The following is a 19,185-nucleotide window of genomic DNA, read 5'->3' on the forward strand; positions in this document are numbered from 1 at the left end:
CTTTACAATGAGCACCTCCTCCCAAACCTCCTCGCACCAGCCTCCTCTGGAATGTAGGTAATGCGTAACAGAAGTTGTCATTTTGTCTTTCCCCTCAGTGCTATTTTGAAATGCACGCCCTGCACAAGTTCTCAGTATAGATTTACCATAATATACCCTAGAATAAGGAAGTAGAATGAATTGAGAACAGGAAGTACCAGTACAGCCAAGTCAAAGGTGCAGTACATCCTCTACACAACGGATTGTAAAGGGTATCGGGCTTGATTAAAACTTGTATCACTATTTCAACTGACAAGGTAAGTACAATGTCTCAATTGTATTCATTTAAAGAGAAGTTATCTTTCATTTCCTGTAAAAGAGTGACGACATTTGATTGTCTTTAGATTGTTGTGAGTGATGTGTCTAGTCTAATAGACATCAAGGGATAAGAGAAATTGGTCATGTGTATATGAAAAGCACAGGAGGTTGGTGTCACCTTAGTTGGTGAGGAAGGGCTCGTCGTAATGGCTGAAGCGAAATAGTATCAATGATGCCATTTCTTTCTTTCTGTTCCAGCCATTATTACGAGCCGTCCTCCCCTCAGCCGCCTCCGCTAGATTATTCTCAAACCTATGAGAATAATCTCAAATTAAATGTTGGGAGTGTTATGTATTGAAAACATGTATATTTAATATAAAAACAACATTTCTCCAGTAAAATCATATAACAAGAAAGATGAAGAAGTTTGGGGATTCTTAGGCTGTGTTTATACAGGCAGCCAAATTCGGATATTTTTTTCACTAATTAGTCTTTTGACCAATCAGATCAGCTCTGAAAAAGATTTGACGTTAGAAGATCTCATGTGATTTGTCAAAAGACCAATTAGTGAAAAAAATATATTTGGGCTGCCTGTGCAAACTCAGCCTTAGAGGTTGTTTGGCTCAGTGAGGTACATTTAAATATGGCTAATAATCACAGACACAGCATGGTGTCAGAGGATAAGTGTCATTTGGGTTAGGCACATTGCACAGGTTGGTGGCACCTTAATATGGGAGGACAGGCTTATGGTAATGGCTGGAGTGGAATTAGTGGAAAGATATCAAATACAGTACCAGTCAAAAGTTTGGACACACCTACTCATTCAATGGTTTTTCTTTATTTTTACAATTTTCTACATTGTAGAATAATAATGAAGACATCACTGTGAAATAGCACATATGGAATCATGTAGTAACCAAAAAAGTGTTAAAAAAATCCAAATGTATTTTATATTTGAGATTCTTCAAAGTAGCCGACCTTGGCCCTGAAGACAGCTTTGCACACTCTTGGCATTCTCTCAACCAGTTTCACCTGGAATGCTTTTCCAACAGTCTTGAAGGAGTTCCCTCAAATGCTGAGCACTTGTTGGCTGCTTTTCCTTCATGCTGCGGTCCAACTCATCCCAAACCATCTCAATTGGGTTGAGGTCGGGGGATTGTGGAGGCTAGGTCATCTGATGCAGCACTCCATCGCTCTCCTTCTTGGTCAACTAGCCCTTACACAGTCTGGAGGTGTGTTGGGTCATTGTCCTGTTGAAAAACAAATGATAGTCTAATTAAGTGCAAACCAGATAGAATGGCGTATTGTTTCAGAATGCTGTTGTAGCCATGCTGGTCAAGTGTGCCTTTAATTCTAAATAAATCACAGACAGTGTCACCAGCATAGCACACCCACACCATCACACCTCCTCCTCCATGCTTCACGGTAGGAACCACACATGCAGAGATCATCCGTTCACCTACTCTGCGTCTCACAAAGACACAGCGGTTGGAACAAAAAATCTCAAATTTGGACTCAGACTAATGGACAGATTTCCACCAGTCTAATGTCCATTGCTTGTCTTTCTTGGCCCAAGCAAGTCTCTTCTTATTATTGGTGTCCTTTAGTAGTGATTTCTTTGCAGCAATTCGAAGGCCTGATTCACACAGTCTCCTTTGAACAGTTGATGTTGAGATGCGTCTGTTACTTGAACTCCGAAGCATTTATTTGGGCTGCAATTTCTGAGGCTGGTAACTCTAATGAACGTATCCTCCTCAGCAGAGGGATCTCTGGGTCTTCCTTTCCTGTGGCGGTCCTCATGAGAGCGCTTGATGGTTTGTCCGACTGCACTTGAAGAAACTTTAAAAGTTCTTGACATTTTCTGAATTGACTGACCTTCATGTCTTTAAGTAATGATTGACTGTCGTTTCTCTTTGCTTATTTGAGCTTTTCTTGCCATAATATGGGCTTGGTGTTTTACCAAATAGGGCTATCTTCTGTTTACCACCCCCTACCTTGTCACAACACAACTGATTGGCTCAAACGCATTAAGAAGGAAAGAAATTCCACAAATGAACTTTTAACAAGGCACACCTGTTAGTTGACATGCATTCCACTACCTCATGAAGCTGGTTAAGAGAATGCAAAGCTGTCATCAAGGCAAAGGGTGGTTACTTTAAAGAATCTCAAACATAAAATATATTTTGATTTGTTTTTGGGTACTGCATGATTCCATGTGTTATTTCATAGTTTTGATGTCTTCACTTTTATTGTACAATGTACAAAATAGTAAAAATAAAGGAAACCCTTGAATGAGTAGGTGTGTCCAAACTTTTGACTGGTACTGTACATCAAGCACATGGTTTCCATGTGTTTGATTCCATTCCATTATCTCTGTTCCGGCCATTATTATGAGTCGTCCTCCCCACAGCAGCCTCCTGTGATTGAGTGGGTGTACAATTCCACCCACATTTCCATTCTGCAGTGGAACGAAACACTTATGTTGGTATACTTTCACTGATTTTTCCTCAAGGAATAAGGACTCTATTCAATCTGTAAAACTGAAGCGTTACAGTTTGCCATAGGAATCAAAACTGTAGTGGTCTAAACATGTTAAAAACTATGATGAAATCATTTAAAAATGTTCAGCCGAGTCCCATGTGTAAATTTAAAGGAAGTAAACCAGATACAGCAGGCTAATTTCCTCACACTGTCACACTTGATGGCCTTGCTACTCACTCACAAACAGTACCCAGTTCCTTCTAATATCTTCAGATGGAGAGAGAAGTGATGTTATTACTATTTTTAACAATTGTTGCTGTGTATTTGTGTAGTATATGTTGCTGTTTTCACTGATGTTCTCTGTGTTAAAGGCAAGCTTATCATTAATGTATTGGCATAATATGTGTTTATCTGTCTCTTGTTTATTTTGCAGGTCTGGAAGCACTTCTGGGAAATGGCTCAAAATTGCCTCAAGTGTTTGAAATACACCATGTGTATGGTTAACTTCTTGTGCTTTGTACGTATCTCCAACATTCACCTATTAGCCTTCTACTCTTACTTCCTCAATGAGATTGAAACCCATGTTCAGGGTTGGGGAGTAACTGATTACATACAATCAGTTACATGTAATCTGATTACAAAAACCATTACAGTTATTGGTCACGTGAAAAGCAAAAATATTGTAATCAGATAAACAGATACAGTACTTCGTAAGAACTACATGATTACTTATTGGATTACTTTTAAATTCAGAAAAAAATACATTGACCCCTTTCTGTTTTCTCAATGACATTCAAATCAGCATTGAAAAAGGCACAAGTTGAAGTTTGTCCCACCTGAGCGAGTCTGACCACTAGTCAGAGACCACTATGATGACACATAAAATGTGTTTCACAGATACATTTTGTCTTCTTCTAATGCCTCAAGGTTAAGGGGGGGAAGTAATCAAAAACGGTTACAATTTTGGACAAGTGACTAGTAACGAATTACATTTAGAAAGTTACGTACCCAATGCAACCCTGCCCATGTTCAATATTTCAATTTCCATTTTTCCTGTATAAGGTGCATTTTAGGACAGCCTCCTCCTGATAAGCCTGACATGTCCTGATGAGACTGCCCTAATATGGACACAATTACGTCATATGACACCATAATTCTGTATGATGTATGTTGACGCCATGTTGTTGTGTTTGGGTCAGATGTGTGGAACGGCAGTGTTTGGTTTTGGAGTGTTCCTGATGTTGAACACCAAGGTTTCTGCTCTCATCCCCACCCTGTCCACCTTGAATCTGGCCAACACACTCTTCATCACCGGCATCATCATCACTTGCGTGTCCTTCCTGGGGTTCCTGGGGGCTCTTAAAGAGAACCGCTGCCTCCTCATCACTGTAGGTCTCACATATTTTACATTATTTTGTATTCATCAGAGACATCAGTCCCTGTCCTTGCTTTAAACTGACTTACAAAAACTCGTAAATAACCTATTTTTAAGTGATCAAGGTACAATCATTAATTAAAAGTGCAACGTGATAACATAAGGATTTTCCAGAAGGATGTGCATATACTCCGTTTTTCTTGGTTTGCAGTTTTTCATCCTGCTGTTCATTCTGATGTTGGTGGAACTGACTGTAGCCTGTCTACTGCTGGTATATGAGAAAGAGGTAAGATAAAGCAGGTGCACCATCAGATGTTGGTAGGAGGTTAAGGGGTGAGAGAAAATGAAGTGAAGAGATCATTAATACATTAATGAGGACTTATAACAGGAAAATCAGGAGTCTGAGAGAGGGCCAGGGTTGTGAGGAAAGGTCAAAGATGATAGATGGTGTTTTATGAGACGTTCATATTGCTAAGAAATGAATATGTGTGCTTAGATTGACAGATTCCTAGAGAAGGATCTCACAGAAAGTCTGGGGAAATCCAGGGAGCTAACTAAAGGTGGGAATTCCACAAAAAACACAGACGACTGGGACGTCATTCAGGTCACGGTGAGTGTGAATTCAGAAACACTTAAACTTTACAATGAAACTTGGATGACCCCTCTTTCACCCTGCCATAGTTCTGAACAAAATTGAGTGGAAATATGACGCACATGAAATAACGCTGCTTTTCTCATGCTCAATTCTATTACATTTAGTTCCAGTGCTGTGGGATCCACAACACAAGTGACTGGAAGGACAAAGTGCCTCCGTCCTGCTGCCGAGAGAGCCCATGTGATCCCAAGAAGCCAGTATACTGGAAGGCCGTATGACATCACATATACAATATCCTCTCATGATTAACAAGCCTCAAATGAACTACAATACTGTAGAAAAACATAGCCGATGTCACTCAATAAGGATATTTTCTCTTCTTCATCTCAGGGTTGCTACAATAAGCTGAAGGTGTGGTTTGAGGAGAACTTCCTAGTCACCGGTGTTGGTGTGATTGTGCTCTGCATTATCGAGGTATGATCAGCTTCCCTGCTAGTTAATACAGGGTGTCGGTGATAGGTTTATATTGGCATTCACGTAAAAAAAAATAAAAAAAACATATTCCAGACCAGAAGCATCTTGTCACCTTGTCCATGGGTTCATCTGGTGAAAAGCAGTGGATTATATATAGGGACTAGTGTGCCATTTGGTATGCACACCATATTCCTTAGACGCTATTCAAGATGAGTAATGTATAGGCGCGAGGCCAATACACTACTCATCTTGAATAGCGTTTAAGGAATATGGTGTGCGTCCCAAAAGGCACACTAGTCCCTATATAGTGCACTACTTTTCACCAGATGAATAGGGTGCCATTTGGGATGGTGTTGCATTACTATACCATAACACCATGTAGGCTAACACATTCATTTTGTTTTTTCTGTTGGTAGGTCCTGGGCATGTGTTTCTCCATGACTTTGTTCTGTCACATAAGCCGGTCTGGACTCGGCTACAAATTATAAATTCTGCTTACATGGTTAGGACCTTTCTGTTCTAACTGAAAACATCTGTCTTCAAACTGTTTTACAGATAATTTCCATATACAGAACTATAAACGTACAGGCACCTATGAGATTTTATACACTTAAATTAATGTTTGTTTTCTGTAATATAATGCCATCAGTTCATTTCATGCTGAAAGGCAGGCACTTTATAATGTAAACCCAAATAATGCAATAAACATTGAGCTTTTAAATTAATTTTAACCCCAAAGATTGACTAAAAGCACTTTTCCCTCCCGATCCGTAACTGTATAATTTTTTTCTGCCATCAGAAGACTTTGAAATGGATTTCCTAAATTATATTATCTTGGGAGTTAAAAAAAAAACATTCCCATCACCATCTTTCTAACTACACAGTATGACAGCTGCTTGTCAGTGTCACATGGTTTCCTGTTACTTTCAACCTGCATGGTGAAACTGAATTTAACCACTTCTTCTTATAGCGTAACTGATGGTTTCACTTCACTAATTTAACAACGAAGCAGTCAGTAAAAGGACCCTTTCTGTGAGAAAACTTTGTTAAAACTCTTGTGTGAAGGTGTGAAAACACCATCACCTTGTTTGGACTGGGTTGTTTGTTGTGGGAGTTTACAAGAAACCTTTCTGTTTTGCATTTTTCTAACATCTACATTCGGGTCCCTTTCTATGTAGATTTGCAGTTTTTCACACCACCTTAATGTTTTCTCAACCCTGGAGCAAGATATATTTCACTTCAGATTGAGATATGAAGTGGAATCAAAAGCAACACCTTGCAGGTACATACTTAAGAATAAAAATACATTTAAGCATTCCACAGTTTTATTTAAAGAATAAAATCCTGCATCCTCAATATTTTAAGACAAAAACTAAAAAAATACTAAGATTTCCTTTACATTTTAAAATAATTGTGTTCTTTTTTTGAAACCATCACAAAAAATAGAAACAAGTACAATTTTGTCATAAAAAAAAATGTAACTGTACACAGCAGAATATACCATTTATTGCAAACTGAACACCCCTGATACCTCAGAAACTATACACACAATTATTGCAATTCACCTAGATATGCAAAACTACTCCGACACAGATCATTCGTTCTCTTTACTGCTCTGAAATATGACAGCTGTTAAATGAGTCCGGTTTGTTTCCCCACGCTACCCCTGTAATTACCCGGTGTCTGAAGCACAGCAACTGCTATCTTCAATATGATGTCATGCCTTTAGCGCAGTCGATTTCGGGGGAGGTAAATTTCTTTATATTTAACTTGTACAAATTTCAGTAACTGTGGCACTTTTGTCCTCCTCTCTGAACACAACAGAAGAAACCATATCCTCTTTGGAAGAGAGAGGGAGATGCATTTGACTAAACTGAAATGTTAAGATATCTTCTCTAAGTGACACATTTTCCTTATTTAATAGGGAGGTCATTAAAGAAACCAGAGTCCCTCTGAGTAACAAATGTACTCACTATCAATTCAGCAGAAACCGACTGCCATTATGGTAAAGCAATGCCACCAAACATAAGAAGCTAGACTATTCCTGCATCATGGACACCTGTAAATGCACTGGATACTTTAACAGAAACTCAGGTCTATAAAAAGGGATTTCATTTGGAAAGATATGTTTCATTCTAAAGCCTTTGGGCTATTCAATTATTTGTGTATGACCTACACCTGAGACAAATGAATGTTTGATGTGCAATGTCTTCAAAAACAGATTTTCCATGCCCTTTTCTTTCTTTTGCTGCATATTGCATTAATAACAGTATAAATGCCACTTTAATGACATTCCATATTTCCTGGGTCTGACCAGAGGAGGGTAAACGACAATGTAGCCCAAGTCTCAGGAGGATACTGAATTCGCATTAGGGCAGGTATATACACCACATTCCACCCCAGTAAATAATGCAGTGCTCACTACGGCCCCGGGTGAAAATGTAATGCAATCAAAAGCTAATTAAATGCACGTGCATAACACAGAGTATCAAAAATCTGAAGCTCAATTAGAGTAGTTTGAGACAGTACCATGTCTTGAAAGTACATTCCGTTAGGTTAGAGAACCCAAACCAGCCATGATTTAAATGCTGCAAAGAGTGATCTCTTATCACTCAGTAAACATTTCATCCATCAAAAGGTCCATGACAGCAGATTTATCACACCGCCATCTGCAATGACAATAACATCAATAAATAAGATGAGAAATGTAGTCTTTCACAAACCCTTGTCTAACAAAATCTCCAAGTCAAACCTATTCACACAACCCAACATAATTGGAATGAGTAAATAACAATAGGGTACCCAGCCCCTCTTTAAAACATCTAGTTTAAAAACTCTGCTTTTTATAGTAAAAAAAAAAAAAAAAACCTGTCAGTTGTTTGTTCAGTAACCATCACCCCACAATAGACTCTGCACTAGTTTAAATTGATCATGTCAAATAAGGTATTATGAAATCACGCCCTCTACTGTCCAAGCCATTTCCAGCATACAGAAGACCAAAAACAACAGACCCTTATGGGTTAAAAATCACAGTTACGATTAGTTCAAATTAAGCATGACACACACACAAAAAAAAAAGAACAAGTTACCAATGATGATTCAAATCTGCCCCTCGTTGTAACCAGTACGCAGCAAAATAACAGTCATCCCATCCCAGTTGCACCATGGAGCAATCTACTTAGTATCAATTGAACAAGCCTCACTCAAAATAACCATCAATGCACTTTCACTGACAGGAGGAGGAAACCAATAGGCCGGGGGTATTCAACTCTTACCCTACCACGTCCGGAGCCTGCTGGTTCTGTCCAACCTTAATTACACCCACCTGGTGTCCCAGGTCTAAATCAGTCCCTGATTAGAGGGGAATAATGAAAGAAAAACCCAGTGGAACTGGCTTCGAGGTCCAGAGTTGAGTCTGAGGGCAATAGGCTAATCACTGTTAATACCAAGCAAGCAACCAACCATCTTTCACTAGGTGCAACACTCAATTGAAGTAGCAACCCACAATCAAAAGTAATAGGAAGCAGGAAGAGGAGAAGTCATTCATTTAAGTTAAAGGCTACCATTTCCTAAAGGCCAGTCAAAGTGTAAAAGCTACTACAATCAGGAATTAAGAAAACAAACAATGTTCCAAACATTGACATTTTCAAGTTATTATACCCCCATAAAAGTTATATTGAAAGCAGGATTCAGATAAACTAGGTGTCACGTGATTGATAATGAGTAAGCTTCATGTGTCACAATGAGCAAAAAGCAACTACATATAAGTAAGGCAGCTTGTTTTAACCAGATTTGCTAGCACAAGTGCTTGTCCATGGTGCAATGTAGAGTCAAGCTGACTTTAAGCATGTAAAGCATTGAGAACTCTTTACTTGTTAAGACTACAGGTTTCAGGCCGTACAGAAGGCCTCTGGGCTAGACTAGCCTATGTATTCACTGGAAACAATGCAAAGGTTTATACGGGTCTGGGTCATATTAACTAGGCACCAAATGAAAGAAAATGGACTGAAGCAGGGAGGGACTACCTAACCATGTCCAATAAGAAGCTTGTGTTTTCGTATTTCAGTTGCAAAAAGTTTTGCTTTGGTGTGCACTACTAAATACGACCCTGCTGTGTCTATTAAAATGATGCCGTACACATTTGATGCCGCCGTTAACTTGAGTCCCAAACTGCTTGTCTTTGACAGTGGCATTTCAAATCCATGTTGTATAGCAGCTTATTCATGGTCATATCCTAAGACTGCACGACGACACAATGATTTACCAAAACCATTATGGGACCAAAAGGACCAATAACTTAAAATATGGTCACAACAACCAAGTGAAAGTCATCTGCTGTGCATGCCATTGTTGTTCTGTAAGCATTTCTCTTTCATCGCTTGCACTCAAAAGCGCAAAACACTGACGTCATTATGATACGACTACAAAGTCTGGCGTCCCACACTTAAAAGCAGCATTGAGAAATCCATAGCCAGGCCAGTATAGGAATGTAGGGGTTCTGACATGGCCTGGCCAGTAGAGTGACAGTATAGGAATGTAGGGGTTCTGACCTGGCCAGGCCAGCATGTGTTCCAGTGTGTCTAGGCCTGTGAGGAGGAGAGGGAGGGGAGCTGTGTGGTTCTGATGTGTAGTAGGGAGAGTCTGAGGGCTCAGGGGGTTGTGATGTGCTGTGGAGTGTCGGCGGGCTGTTTACATGCGGTGGTGTTGTCTGTAGGAGCCCCCAAACAGTGCCAGAGGAAGGGGAATGCTGGGTTGCGTCCGAAACAGCAGCCGATTCACCTTATACTGCATTACCTTGGACTCGAGTCAAAAGTAGTGCACTATGGAGGGAAGAGTGCCATTTGGGACACAGCCCTGGCGGTGTTTGGATGGGCAGCTGTCCGTGGACTCGCTCTCATGGGAGTAATGCAGCCAGCGTTGGCGTCAGTGGAGATGGTCTCTTTCCTCAGACAGAAGGACAGACAACTCCTGGGCCTGGCTTAGCAGAGCTCACAGTGGCATCAGCCGAGTGGTGTGGAACAGGAGTGGGTTCAGTTCCTCCGCATGGACAGCCCGGTGGAGGGAGGGCTCCGAGGCACTCCGCTCGATTTTTGGCAACAGGTCCTGGACCTGCTCAATGCCTAACATGACCTGGGGCGAAACAAAAACATTATATAAGTGGGAAATGTACTCCTGCTCATAAACAGTAAAAACCAAGGAGGCCGACACGCATAAAATAAGACAATAAGAGAACAGTAAATAAAGAGAGGAATGAGTAAAATACCCTATTGTTGCTGACTATGATAAACCAAGCACACAACAAATGCTTTGGCAGTGCTTTCTCTCACCTGTGGAAAGAGGGGCCTCTCATCACGTTTGAACTTCAGGCAGTCAATGATGAGCCTCTTCATGGACTTGGGTGAGCTACTGGACAGCAAACTGAGGTCTGGAGACAAGTAGCCACGCCCAACCATAAAGAGTATCTGAGAGGAAAGACAGGTTGGTAAACATGATACAGTACAGAAGTATCGTGTTTTTTATGCATGAGAGGTTTTAATGTGAATTATCTTACATGGCATGCATGTGAGCTGCACCCTTCAGATACACTACCGTTCAAAATTTTGGGGTCACAAAGAAATTACATTATTTTTAAAGAAAAGCACGTTTTGTCCATTAAAATAACATAAAATTGATCCGAAATACAGTGTAGACTTTTTTTATTTCACCTTTATTTAACCAGGTAGGCTAGTTGAGAACAAGTTATCATTTGCAACTGCGACCTGGCAGTGTAACAGTTACACATAGAATAAACAAAACAGTCAATAATACAGTAGAGAGAAAAAAAAAAAGTCTATATACAGTGAGTGCAAATGAGGTAAGGAAATAAATAGGCCATGGTGGCGAAGTAATTACAATATAGCAATTAAACACGAATGGTAGATCGGCAGAAGATGAATGTGCAGGTAGAGATACTGGGGTGCAAAGGAGCAAAGTAAATAAGTAAATAAATAACAGTATGGGGATGAGGTAGGTAGATAGATGGGCTGTTTACAGATGGGCTATGTACAGGTGCAGTGATCTGTAAGCTGCTCTGACAGCTGGTGCTTAAAGCTAGTGAGGGAAATGTGAGTCTCCAGCTTCAGAGATTTTTGCAATTCGTTCCAGTCATGGGCAGCAGAGAACTGGAAGGAAAGACGACCAAAGGAGGAATTGGCTTTGGGGGTGACCAGTGAGATATACCTGCTGGAGCGCATGCTACGAGTGGGCGCTGCTATGGTGACCAGTGAGCTGAGATAAGGCGGGGCTTTACCTAGCAGAGACTTGTAGATAACCTGTAGCCAGTGGGTTTGGCGACGAGTATGAAGCGAGGGCCAACCAACGAGAGCGTACATGTCGCAATGGTGGGTAGTGTATGGGGCTTTGGTGACAAAACGGATGGCACTGTGATAGACTGCATCCAGTTTGTTGAGTAGAGTGTTGGAGGCAATTTTATAGATGACATCACCGAAGTCGAGGATCGGTAGGATGGTCAGTTTTACAAAGGTATGTTTGGCAGCATGAAGGATGCTTTATTGCGATATAGGACGTTTTCTAGATTCTAGATTTAATTATTTTTGATTGGAGATGCTTAATGCGAGTCTGGAAGGAGAGTTTACAGTCTAACCAGACACCCAGGTATCTGTAGTTGTCCACGTATTCTAAGACAGAGCCGTCCAGAGTAGTAATGCTGGACGGGCGAGCAGGTGTGGGCAGTGATCGATTGAAAAGCATGCATTTAGTTTTTCTTGCGTTTCAGAGCAGTTGGAGGCCACAGAAGGAGAGTTGTATGGCATTGAAGCTCGTCTGGAGGTTAGTTAACACAGTGTCCAAGGAGGGGCCAGAAGTATACAGAATGGTGTCGTCTGCGTAGAGGTGGATCAGAGAATCACCAGCAGCAAGAGCAACATCATTGAAGTATACAGAAAAGAGAGTCGGCCCGAGAATTGAACCCTGTGGCACACCCATAGAGACTGCCAGAGGTCTGGATAACAGGCCCTCCGATTTGACACACTGAACTCTATCAGAGAAGTAGTTGGTAAACTAGGCGAGGCAATCATTTGAGAAACCAAGGCTGTCGAGTCTGCCAATTAGAATGTTGTGAATGACAGAGTTGAAAGCCTTGGCCAGGTCGATGAATACGGCTGCACAGTAATGTCTCTTATTGATGGCGTTTATGATGTCGTTTAGAACCTTGAGCGTGGCTGAGGTGCACCCATGACCAGCTCTGAAACCAGATTGCATAGCGGAGAAGGTATGGTGGGATTCGAAATGGTCAGTAATCTGTTTGTTAACTTGGCTTTCGAAAACCTTAGAAAGACAGGGTAGGATAGATATAGGTCTGTAGCAGTTTGGGTCTAGAATGTCACCCACTTTGAAGAGGGGGATGAACGCGGCAGCTTTCCAATCTTTGGGAATATCAGACGATACGAAAGAGGTTGAACAGGCTAGTAATAGGGGTTGCAACAATTTCGGCAGATAATTTTAGAAAGAGAGGGTCCAGATTGTCTAGCCTGGCTGATTTGTAGGGGTCCAGATTTTGCAGCTCTTTCAGAACATCAGCTATCTGAATTTGGGTAAAGGAGAAATGGTGGGGGCTTTGGCGGGTTGCTGTGGAGGGTGCCGGGCAGTTGACCGGGGTAGGGGTAGCCATGTGGAAAGCATGGCCAGCCGTAGAGAAATGCTAACTGAAATTCTCAATTATTGTGGATTTATCGGTGGTGACAGTGTTTCCTAGCCTCAGAGCAGTGGGCAGCTGGGAGGAGGTGCTCTTATTCTCCATGGACTTTACAGTGTCCCAGAACTTTTTTGAGTTAGTACTACAGGATGCAAATTTATGTTCGAAAAAGCTTGCCTTAGCTTTTCTAACTGCCTGTGTATATTTGTTCCTAACTTCCCTGAAAAGTTGCATATCACGGGGGCTATTCGATGCTAATGCAGAACGCCACAGGATGTTTTTGTGCTGGTCAAGGGTAGACAGGTCTGGCGTGAACCAAGGACTATATCTATTCCTAGTTCTACATTTTCTGAGAGGGGCATGCTTATTTAAGATAGTGAGGAAGGCACTTTTAAAGAATAGCCAGGCATCATCTACTGACGGGATGAGGTCAATGTCATTCCAGGATACCCCAGCCAGGTCGATTAGAAAGGCCTGCTCGCAGAAGTGTTTCAGGGAGCGTTTGACAGTGATGAGGGGTGGTCGTTTGGTCGCAGACCCATTACGGATGCAGGCAATGAGGCAGTGATTGCTGAGATCTTGATTGAAAACAGCAGAGGTGTATTTGGAGGGTGAATTAGTTAGGATGACATCTATGAGGGTGCCCGTGTTTACTGATTTGGGGTTGTACCTGGTAGGTTCATTGATAATTTGATTTGAGATTGAGGGCATCAAGCTTAGTTTGTAGAATGGGGTTAACACAATGGGGTGTTAAGCATGTCCCAGTTTAGGTCACCTAGTAGCACGAGCTCAGAAGATAGATGGGGGGCAATCAATTCACATATGGTATCGAGGGCACAGCTGGGGGCAGAGGGAGGTCTATAGCAAGCTGCAACAGTGAGATAATTGTTTCTGGAAAGGTGCATTTTTAGAAGTAGAACCTCAAGTTGTTTGGGTACAGACTTAGATAGCCAGCAGAGTTCTTTATTACTATCTTTGCAGTAGATTGCAACACCGCCCCCTTTGGCAGTTCCATCTTGGCGGAAAACATTAGCAATGGAGATTTCAGGGTTTTTGGTGGTTTTCCTAAGCCAGGATTCAGACACGGCTAAGACATCTGGGTTGGCAGAGTGTGCTAAAGCAATGAGTAAAACAAACTTAGGGAGTAGGCTTCTAATGTTAACATGTATGAAACCAAGGCTTTTACGTTTACAGAAGTCAACAAATGAGAGCACCTGGGGGGTGGGAGTGGAGCTAGGCACTGCAGGATCTGGATTAACCTCCACATCACCAGAGGAACAGAGGAGAAGTAGGATAAGGGTACGGCTAAAGACTATACAAACTGGCCGTCTAGCACGCTCAGAACAGAGTGTAAAAGGAGCAGGTTTCTCTGGGCACGATAGCATAGATTCAAGACATAGTGTACAGACAAAGGTAAGGTAGGATGTGAGTACATCGGATACATTGTTAACAGCTGATTTTGAATGGAATATCTACATACGTACAGAGGCCCATTATCAGCAACCATCACTCCTGTGTTCGTTAATCCAAGTTTATCATTTTAAAAGGCTAATTGATCATTAGAAAACCCTTTTGCAATTATGTTAGCACAGCTGAAAACTGTTGTTCTGATTAAAAAAGCAATAAAACTGGCCTTCTTTAGACTAGTTGAGTATCTTGAGTATCAGCATTTGTGGGTTTGATTACAGGCTCAAAATGGCCAGAAACAAAGACCCGATTAACCTGTAATCGAACACACAAATGCTGATGCTCCAGACACTCAACTAGTCTAAAGGAGGACGGATTTATTGCTTCTTTAAATCGGCACAACAGTTTTCAGCTGTGCTAACATATTTGCAAAAGCTTTTTCTAATGAAAAAATGAGACTTTTAAAATGATACAACTTGGATCAGCTAACACAACGTGCCATTGGAACACAGGAGTGATGGTTGCTGATAAATGTAGATATTCCATTCAAAATCAGCCGTTTCCAGCTACAATAATAATTTACAACATTAACTGTCTACACTGTATTTCTGATCAATTTGATGTTATTTTTAAAAAGTGACACATTTTTGCTTTTTTTTTCAAAAACAAGGACATTTCTAAGTGACCCTCAACTTTTGAACGGTAGTGCATTTACTTAGAGTCAAACAGTTCCTATCCTCCTCTCAGCCATCAAGTGTTATATTTATGGTGGTTTGTAAACTTGTAATACTTACATATTTAATTATTTCATTGTAAAGTATGTGTGCTTGAAGCTGCAACTTGTAAAAAAAAAAAAAATTCTCACCTGGTCTCGGTTGTTAATCTGGGAATAAGGCAGAGTCCCTGACATCAGCTCAAACAGCACCACCCCGTAGCCGTACACGTCTGACTGGAACGTGTAAGGGTTGGCGTCCTGCATCCGGATCACCTCAGGAGCCTACAACGGAAACACACACACATCATTGGACAGCTGACGCAAGCAGATAGTTTCATTTTAGAAAATGTCCCTTTTCTAGCTGATGTTACAACTGTTTTCTTTTTCCAAAACAATATAAAATCACACAAGAGAAATGCTACCCGTTGAAAGTCTAGAACACTCACAAGACATTAAAAATCACATGGCTAAATGTAGATTGACAGTTGAGGTGAAATGACGCCACACGCAATACCAGAGAGTGAGATCTAGGTCGTACTCCCTAGACAACAAATGGAAGACAACGGACCGAAACATGTAGTGACTACCTGAATTTGATGCAAAACGTTTTCCATTGCAAAATGGCTTGCTACAGTTTGCCGTACGACCCAGGAGTGCCAGTAACTTACCATCCACAGAATGGAGCCGCTGGGCTGTTCTACCTGCTCAGAGCCACTCCATCGAGACTTCACCGTTGCCAGCCCAAAGTCCCCGATCTTCACAGTCCAGCCCTCATGGAGGAAGATGTCTGACAACAGAGCTCAGGAACATGGCAGCAAGTAGGTTGGTAGGTGTGTACATTTGGAAAAGCCAATCAATCACACATCTAAATAGACGTGAAATTGATAACATTCTACAAAAGTGATCTAGACTTGGACACAAAATATCTCTCTCCAATGGGACTGACAAACATTTGATCCATTTGATGTTGAAGCGTACGAGAGTTAGATCAATTTGTTCTAATACATCTCCATGGATCTTCTAGAAAGCCTGATACAACACATTCTACTTAGCCTTTAAAAGGGGAAGAAGAGGAGATGCTGTGACACAGTTTGAAGCCAAACAGGCTCACACCAAGCAACATAACACGCAATTCATGATGCATAGATTTCACAACTGCCACACAGTGACACACTATAAAAACATGAATATTAGTGGTTAGCACAGCTCTGAACTCAAAGAAACACAAAATAAAAGGGGTAAAACATCTGTGGTTATTCTTTATTGGCTGCGAAGGCCTACACTAGGTAAAGGAAGCTCTGACAGAGCCTCACCACTGACAATATTCATAAAGCGTCATAAGAGTATGACTGCGGATCTAGGGTCAGGGCCTTCTTATCCATATAATGGTATTAATCTTCAGAGAGAAAAGCCCAGCTCAAGAAAGGATACTGTTTGATTTCAGGTCTCGATGAATTATATTCTTGGCATGAAGATAACTGAAAATTAAAAACAACAAAAAAATACTAATGTTATTTACAATTGAATATACCAAAGCAGTCAAACTTTTCTTTTTAACTTTAAAAAACTACTTTTCAGGTGCGAATAAAAAGCACCACGTGACGAAATAAGACAGTCAAACCCAGCTCATGAGGCATGTATAAGTTATATTCAAGAATCCATTGCTACGAATCAAGAATTTAAAAGTTCAAAAAGAGATGTACAAATTCCAGATTTCCCCTTTAATAACAGTGTGCAAAGAGGTGCAGCCTTACTCCATGCCCTGTGCTGTCTGCCTGGCCACGTCGATGCGACGCATGGTCTCAAACTTGGTCTCAGAGACGTGCAGATGGCGGTACAGGCTGCTGCCCTCACACCACTGTGTGATGATGGCAAAGTTAGGCTTAGTCATGAAGCCCATGAACAGCAGAATGTTGACGTGGCGTGTCTTTCTGCGGGGGAGGGAACCCACCAGGGAGCAATATTAGTCACAAAACACACTGCATAACTCGCCATATCACTCCTAAAACGGCATGTTTCCTCAATTCACCATGTTCTATCTATAATGTTTGAATAATGTACATTCCGGCACAGCACCGTCATTGAGTAATGTACATACCAGAAAACCAGGACCTGATAAAAATAGCATTCATTAATTTGTCAATGTAACTGTAACAAGAAGAGAGCAGCTTCTCACCGTAGCACTTGCATTTCATTTTTAAAGGCTTGCAACTGCTCAGGTGTTGGCTCTGTCACTTTGAGGATCTTGATGGCCACGTCGCCGTGCCACTTGCCCTTGAAGACAGTCCCAAAGGAGCCTGCACCTATCCTTTTCTGGATGTTGACTTCTCGCGAGTGGACCTCCCAGTAGTAACTGGAGTCTCTATAGCCGCCACGGTGCTAAAACACAAACCAATACTCAACACTATTTTCAACAACATCCCCATCACTAATTAACAGCAAACACAAAGGGTTCAGAGTCCCAGACATCACTTTCTAAAAAAAGGTGATGGCATCTCCAAAACAAACGTTGATGCTGTCACCTTTACAATTTCGTAGTGACCAATTATTAGAAGTTACTATCTTGTCTCATCACTACAACTCCCATATGGGCTCGGGAGAGACGAAGGTCGAAAGTCATGCGTCCTCCGAAACACAACCCAACCAAGCCGCACTGCTTCTTAACACAGCGAGCATCCACCCCGGAACCCGGCCGCACCAATGTGTCGGAGGAAACACCGTGCACCTGGCGACCTTGGTTAGCACGCACTGCGCCCGGCCCGCCACAGGAGTCGCTGGTGCGCGATGAGACAAGGACATCCCTACCGGCCAAACCCTCCCTAACCCGGACGACGCTAGGCCAATTGTGCGTCGCCCCAGGGACCTCCCAGTCGCGGCCGGCTGCGACAGAGCCTGGGCTCGAACCCAGAGTCTCTGGTGGCACAGCTAGCGCTGCGATGCAGTGCCCTAGACCACCTGGGAGGCCACCTTTACATTTTTGGGACTTTCCCCAGATGAAAATCTCATTCCATAGAAGCCTTTTAGTACTGCTGGCATATCTAATTTCTACTTACCACTTTCTTTTTGTCGTCAGATGAGGAGGGCTTGCGCTCCTTGTGCTCTGAGGGGGATTTGGGGGGTCTCCTGCCAGGGGAGCCCAGGGAGGGCGGGCTGGTAGAGGGTTTGGGTGATGGTTCAGGAACTGTATATAATACAGTACCAAATGAGCAAGTTATTAAACACTTGCAAGGGGCGAATAATCTCAATAATAGTAATCTCAAATAAATAAATAAATCTGATCATTTTAAAATCTCACCCATTGTATTGTTTTGTAATTTTAACGCATCCTAAAAAGAGAACAAAAACACTTAGTGGTCATGCTAAGGTCCAATATCATTTAAACATTGACTCAGATCGATGCCCGATATAGGTGTGATGTATGCCATTGTAGGGGATGAGAAATTAGCTGTAATAAATGGACTGCTGAAATTGCATAGTATAGTAAATCCTGGCGTGTAATACCAGACCCTGCATTGTGGGTGTGACTGTCTCACCTCTATGATGCTGACACCGGCAGGGCCTACGGTGCTGACCATGTGGACATTGGGGGTAGAGGTGGACCGATGCCTCTGTAGAGACTGACAATCTCCACCTGGCAGAGGAAACCGGAAGGCCGAGGTTGGGGACAGTAGTCCGTGCCTATATGAAAACACAACACAACAGTACAGGTTAAGGTTAATTTTTGAAGAGTTACCGTTCTCCATTGAGGGGCACCAATACCATATGGTTTCTAGACTGGGACTTGCATCCCACATGGCACCCTATTCCCTTTATAGCACACTACTACTGACCAAGGAATAGGGTACAATTTGGGGTGCATTTGACTATGGTTCAGATCCACTTACCCAGAAGGATCCGGGGTTAAGGCTATGTCGCTCTGGGATATGGAGTTGTCTGGCAACAGTATGGATATCTGAGGGTACTCATCTGGGCAAGGATTAGGTGTGCACCTGGAAACAAGGTACATTACATACACAGAGGCTAAACCAGGGGTAAGGAGCACTGTTCCAGTCACACAATGCTAACAGTACAACAAATATGAAGTGACATGAGTGACCTTGTGAAAACAGGGTCTCCACAGGCTCCATGAGGTTGAATTCAATACTTTT

General features: G+C 41.9%; 2 protein-coding genes across 3 annotated transcripts in view; one reads left to right on the forward strand and one right to left on the reverse strand.

The window, feature by feature from the left end:
- The first annotated feature begins 80 nt into the window (after nucleotides 1–80).
- cd53 (Leukocyte surface antigen CD53) lies at nucleotides 81–5,987 on the forward strand. Of its 2 annotated transcripts, NM_001165182.1 has the most exon segments (9): nucleotides 167–296; nucleotides 3,212–3,295; nucleotides 3,978–4,166; nucleotides 4,365–4,439; nucleotides 4,650–4,730; nucleotides 4,733–4,763; nucleotides 4,913–5,020; nucleotides 5,139–5,222; nucleotides 5,639–5,987. In NM_001165182.1, coding segments are annotated over 6 exon segments (471 nt in total). In that variant the 5' UTR covers nucleotides 167–296; nucleotides 3,212–3,232; the 3' UTR covers nucleotides 4,945–5,020; nucleotides 5,139–5,222; nucleotides 5,639–5,987.
- A 542-nt stretch (nucleotides 5,988–6,529) lies between these two features.
- Nucleotides 6,530–19,185, reverse strand: part of araf (A-Raf proto-oncogene, serine/threonine kinase) — a 28,955-nt gene continuing 16,299 nt past the window's right edge. The window contains exons 6-16 of the mRNA XM_021606402.2: nucleotides 18,922–19,026; nucleotides 18,571–18,715; nucleotides 18,333–18,363; nucleotides 18,091–18,218; nucleotides 17,214–17,416; nucleotides 16,792–16,968; nucleotides 16,469–16,515; nucleotides 15,706–15,824; nucleotides 15,188–15,319; nucleotides 10,550–10,684; nucleotides 6,530–10,352 (exon numbers count right to left, since the gene is read on the reverse strand). Coding sequence (XP_021462077.1) covers nucleotides 10,212–10,352; nucleotides 10,550–10,684; nucleotides 15,188–15,319; nucleotides 15,706–15,824; nucleotides 16,469–16,515; nucleotides 16,792–16,968; nucleotides 17,214–17,416; nucleotides 18,091–18,218; nucleotides 18,333–18,363; nucleotides 18,571–18,715; nucleotides 18,922–19,026 — 1,363 coding nt within the window. The 3' untranslated portion in view covers nucleotides 6,530–10,211. The remainder of the gene's footprint in view (nucleotides 10,353–10,549; nucleotides 10,685–15,187; nucleotides 15,320–15,705; nucleotides 15,825–16,468; nucleotides 16,516–16,791; nucleotides 16,969–17,213; nucleotides 17,417–18,090; nucleotides 18,219–18,332; nucleotides 18,364–18,570; nucleotides 18,716–18,921; nucleotides 19,027–19,185) is intronic.

Source organism: Oncorhynchus mykiss, chromosome 6, assembly GCF_013265735.2.
Source record: "Oncorhynchus mykiss isolate Arlee chromosome 6, USDA_OmykA_1.1, whole genome shotgun sequence".
Lineage (NCBI taxonomy): Eukaryota > Metazoa > Chordata > Actinopteri > Salmoniformes > Salmonidae > Oncorhynchus > Oncorhynchus mykiss.

What these genes read in the sequence shown, in the direction of transcription:
- cd53 (XM_021604963.2), top strand. Translation starts at nt 3,233, where the DNA reads ATGGCTCAAAATTGCCTCAAGTGTTTGAAATACACCATGTGTATGGTT. An exon ending in TGCTGGTATATGAGAAAGAG is followed by an intron (nt 4,440 to 4,649) that starts GTAAGATAAAGC and finishes ATGTGTGCTTAG; the next exon opens with ATTGACAGATTCCTAGAGAA. An exon ending in GGGACGTCATTCAGGTCACG is followed by an intron (nt 4,764 to 4,912) that starts GTGAGTGTGAAT and finishes TATTACATTTAG; the next exon opens with TTCCAGTGCTGTGGGATCCA.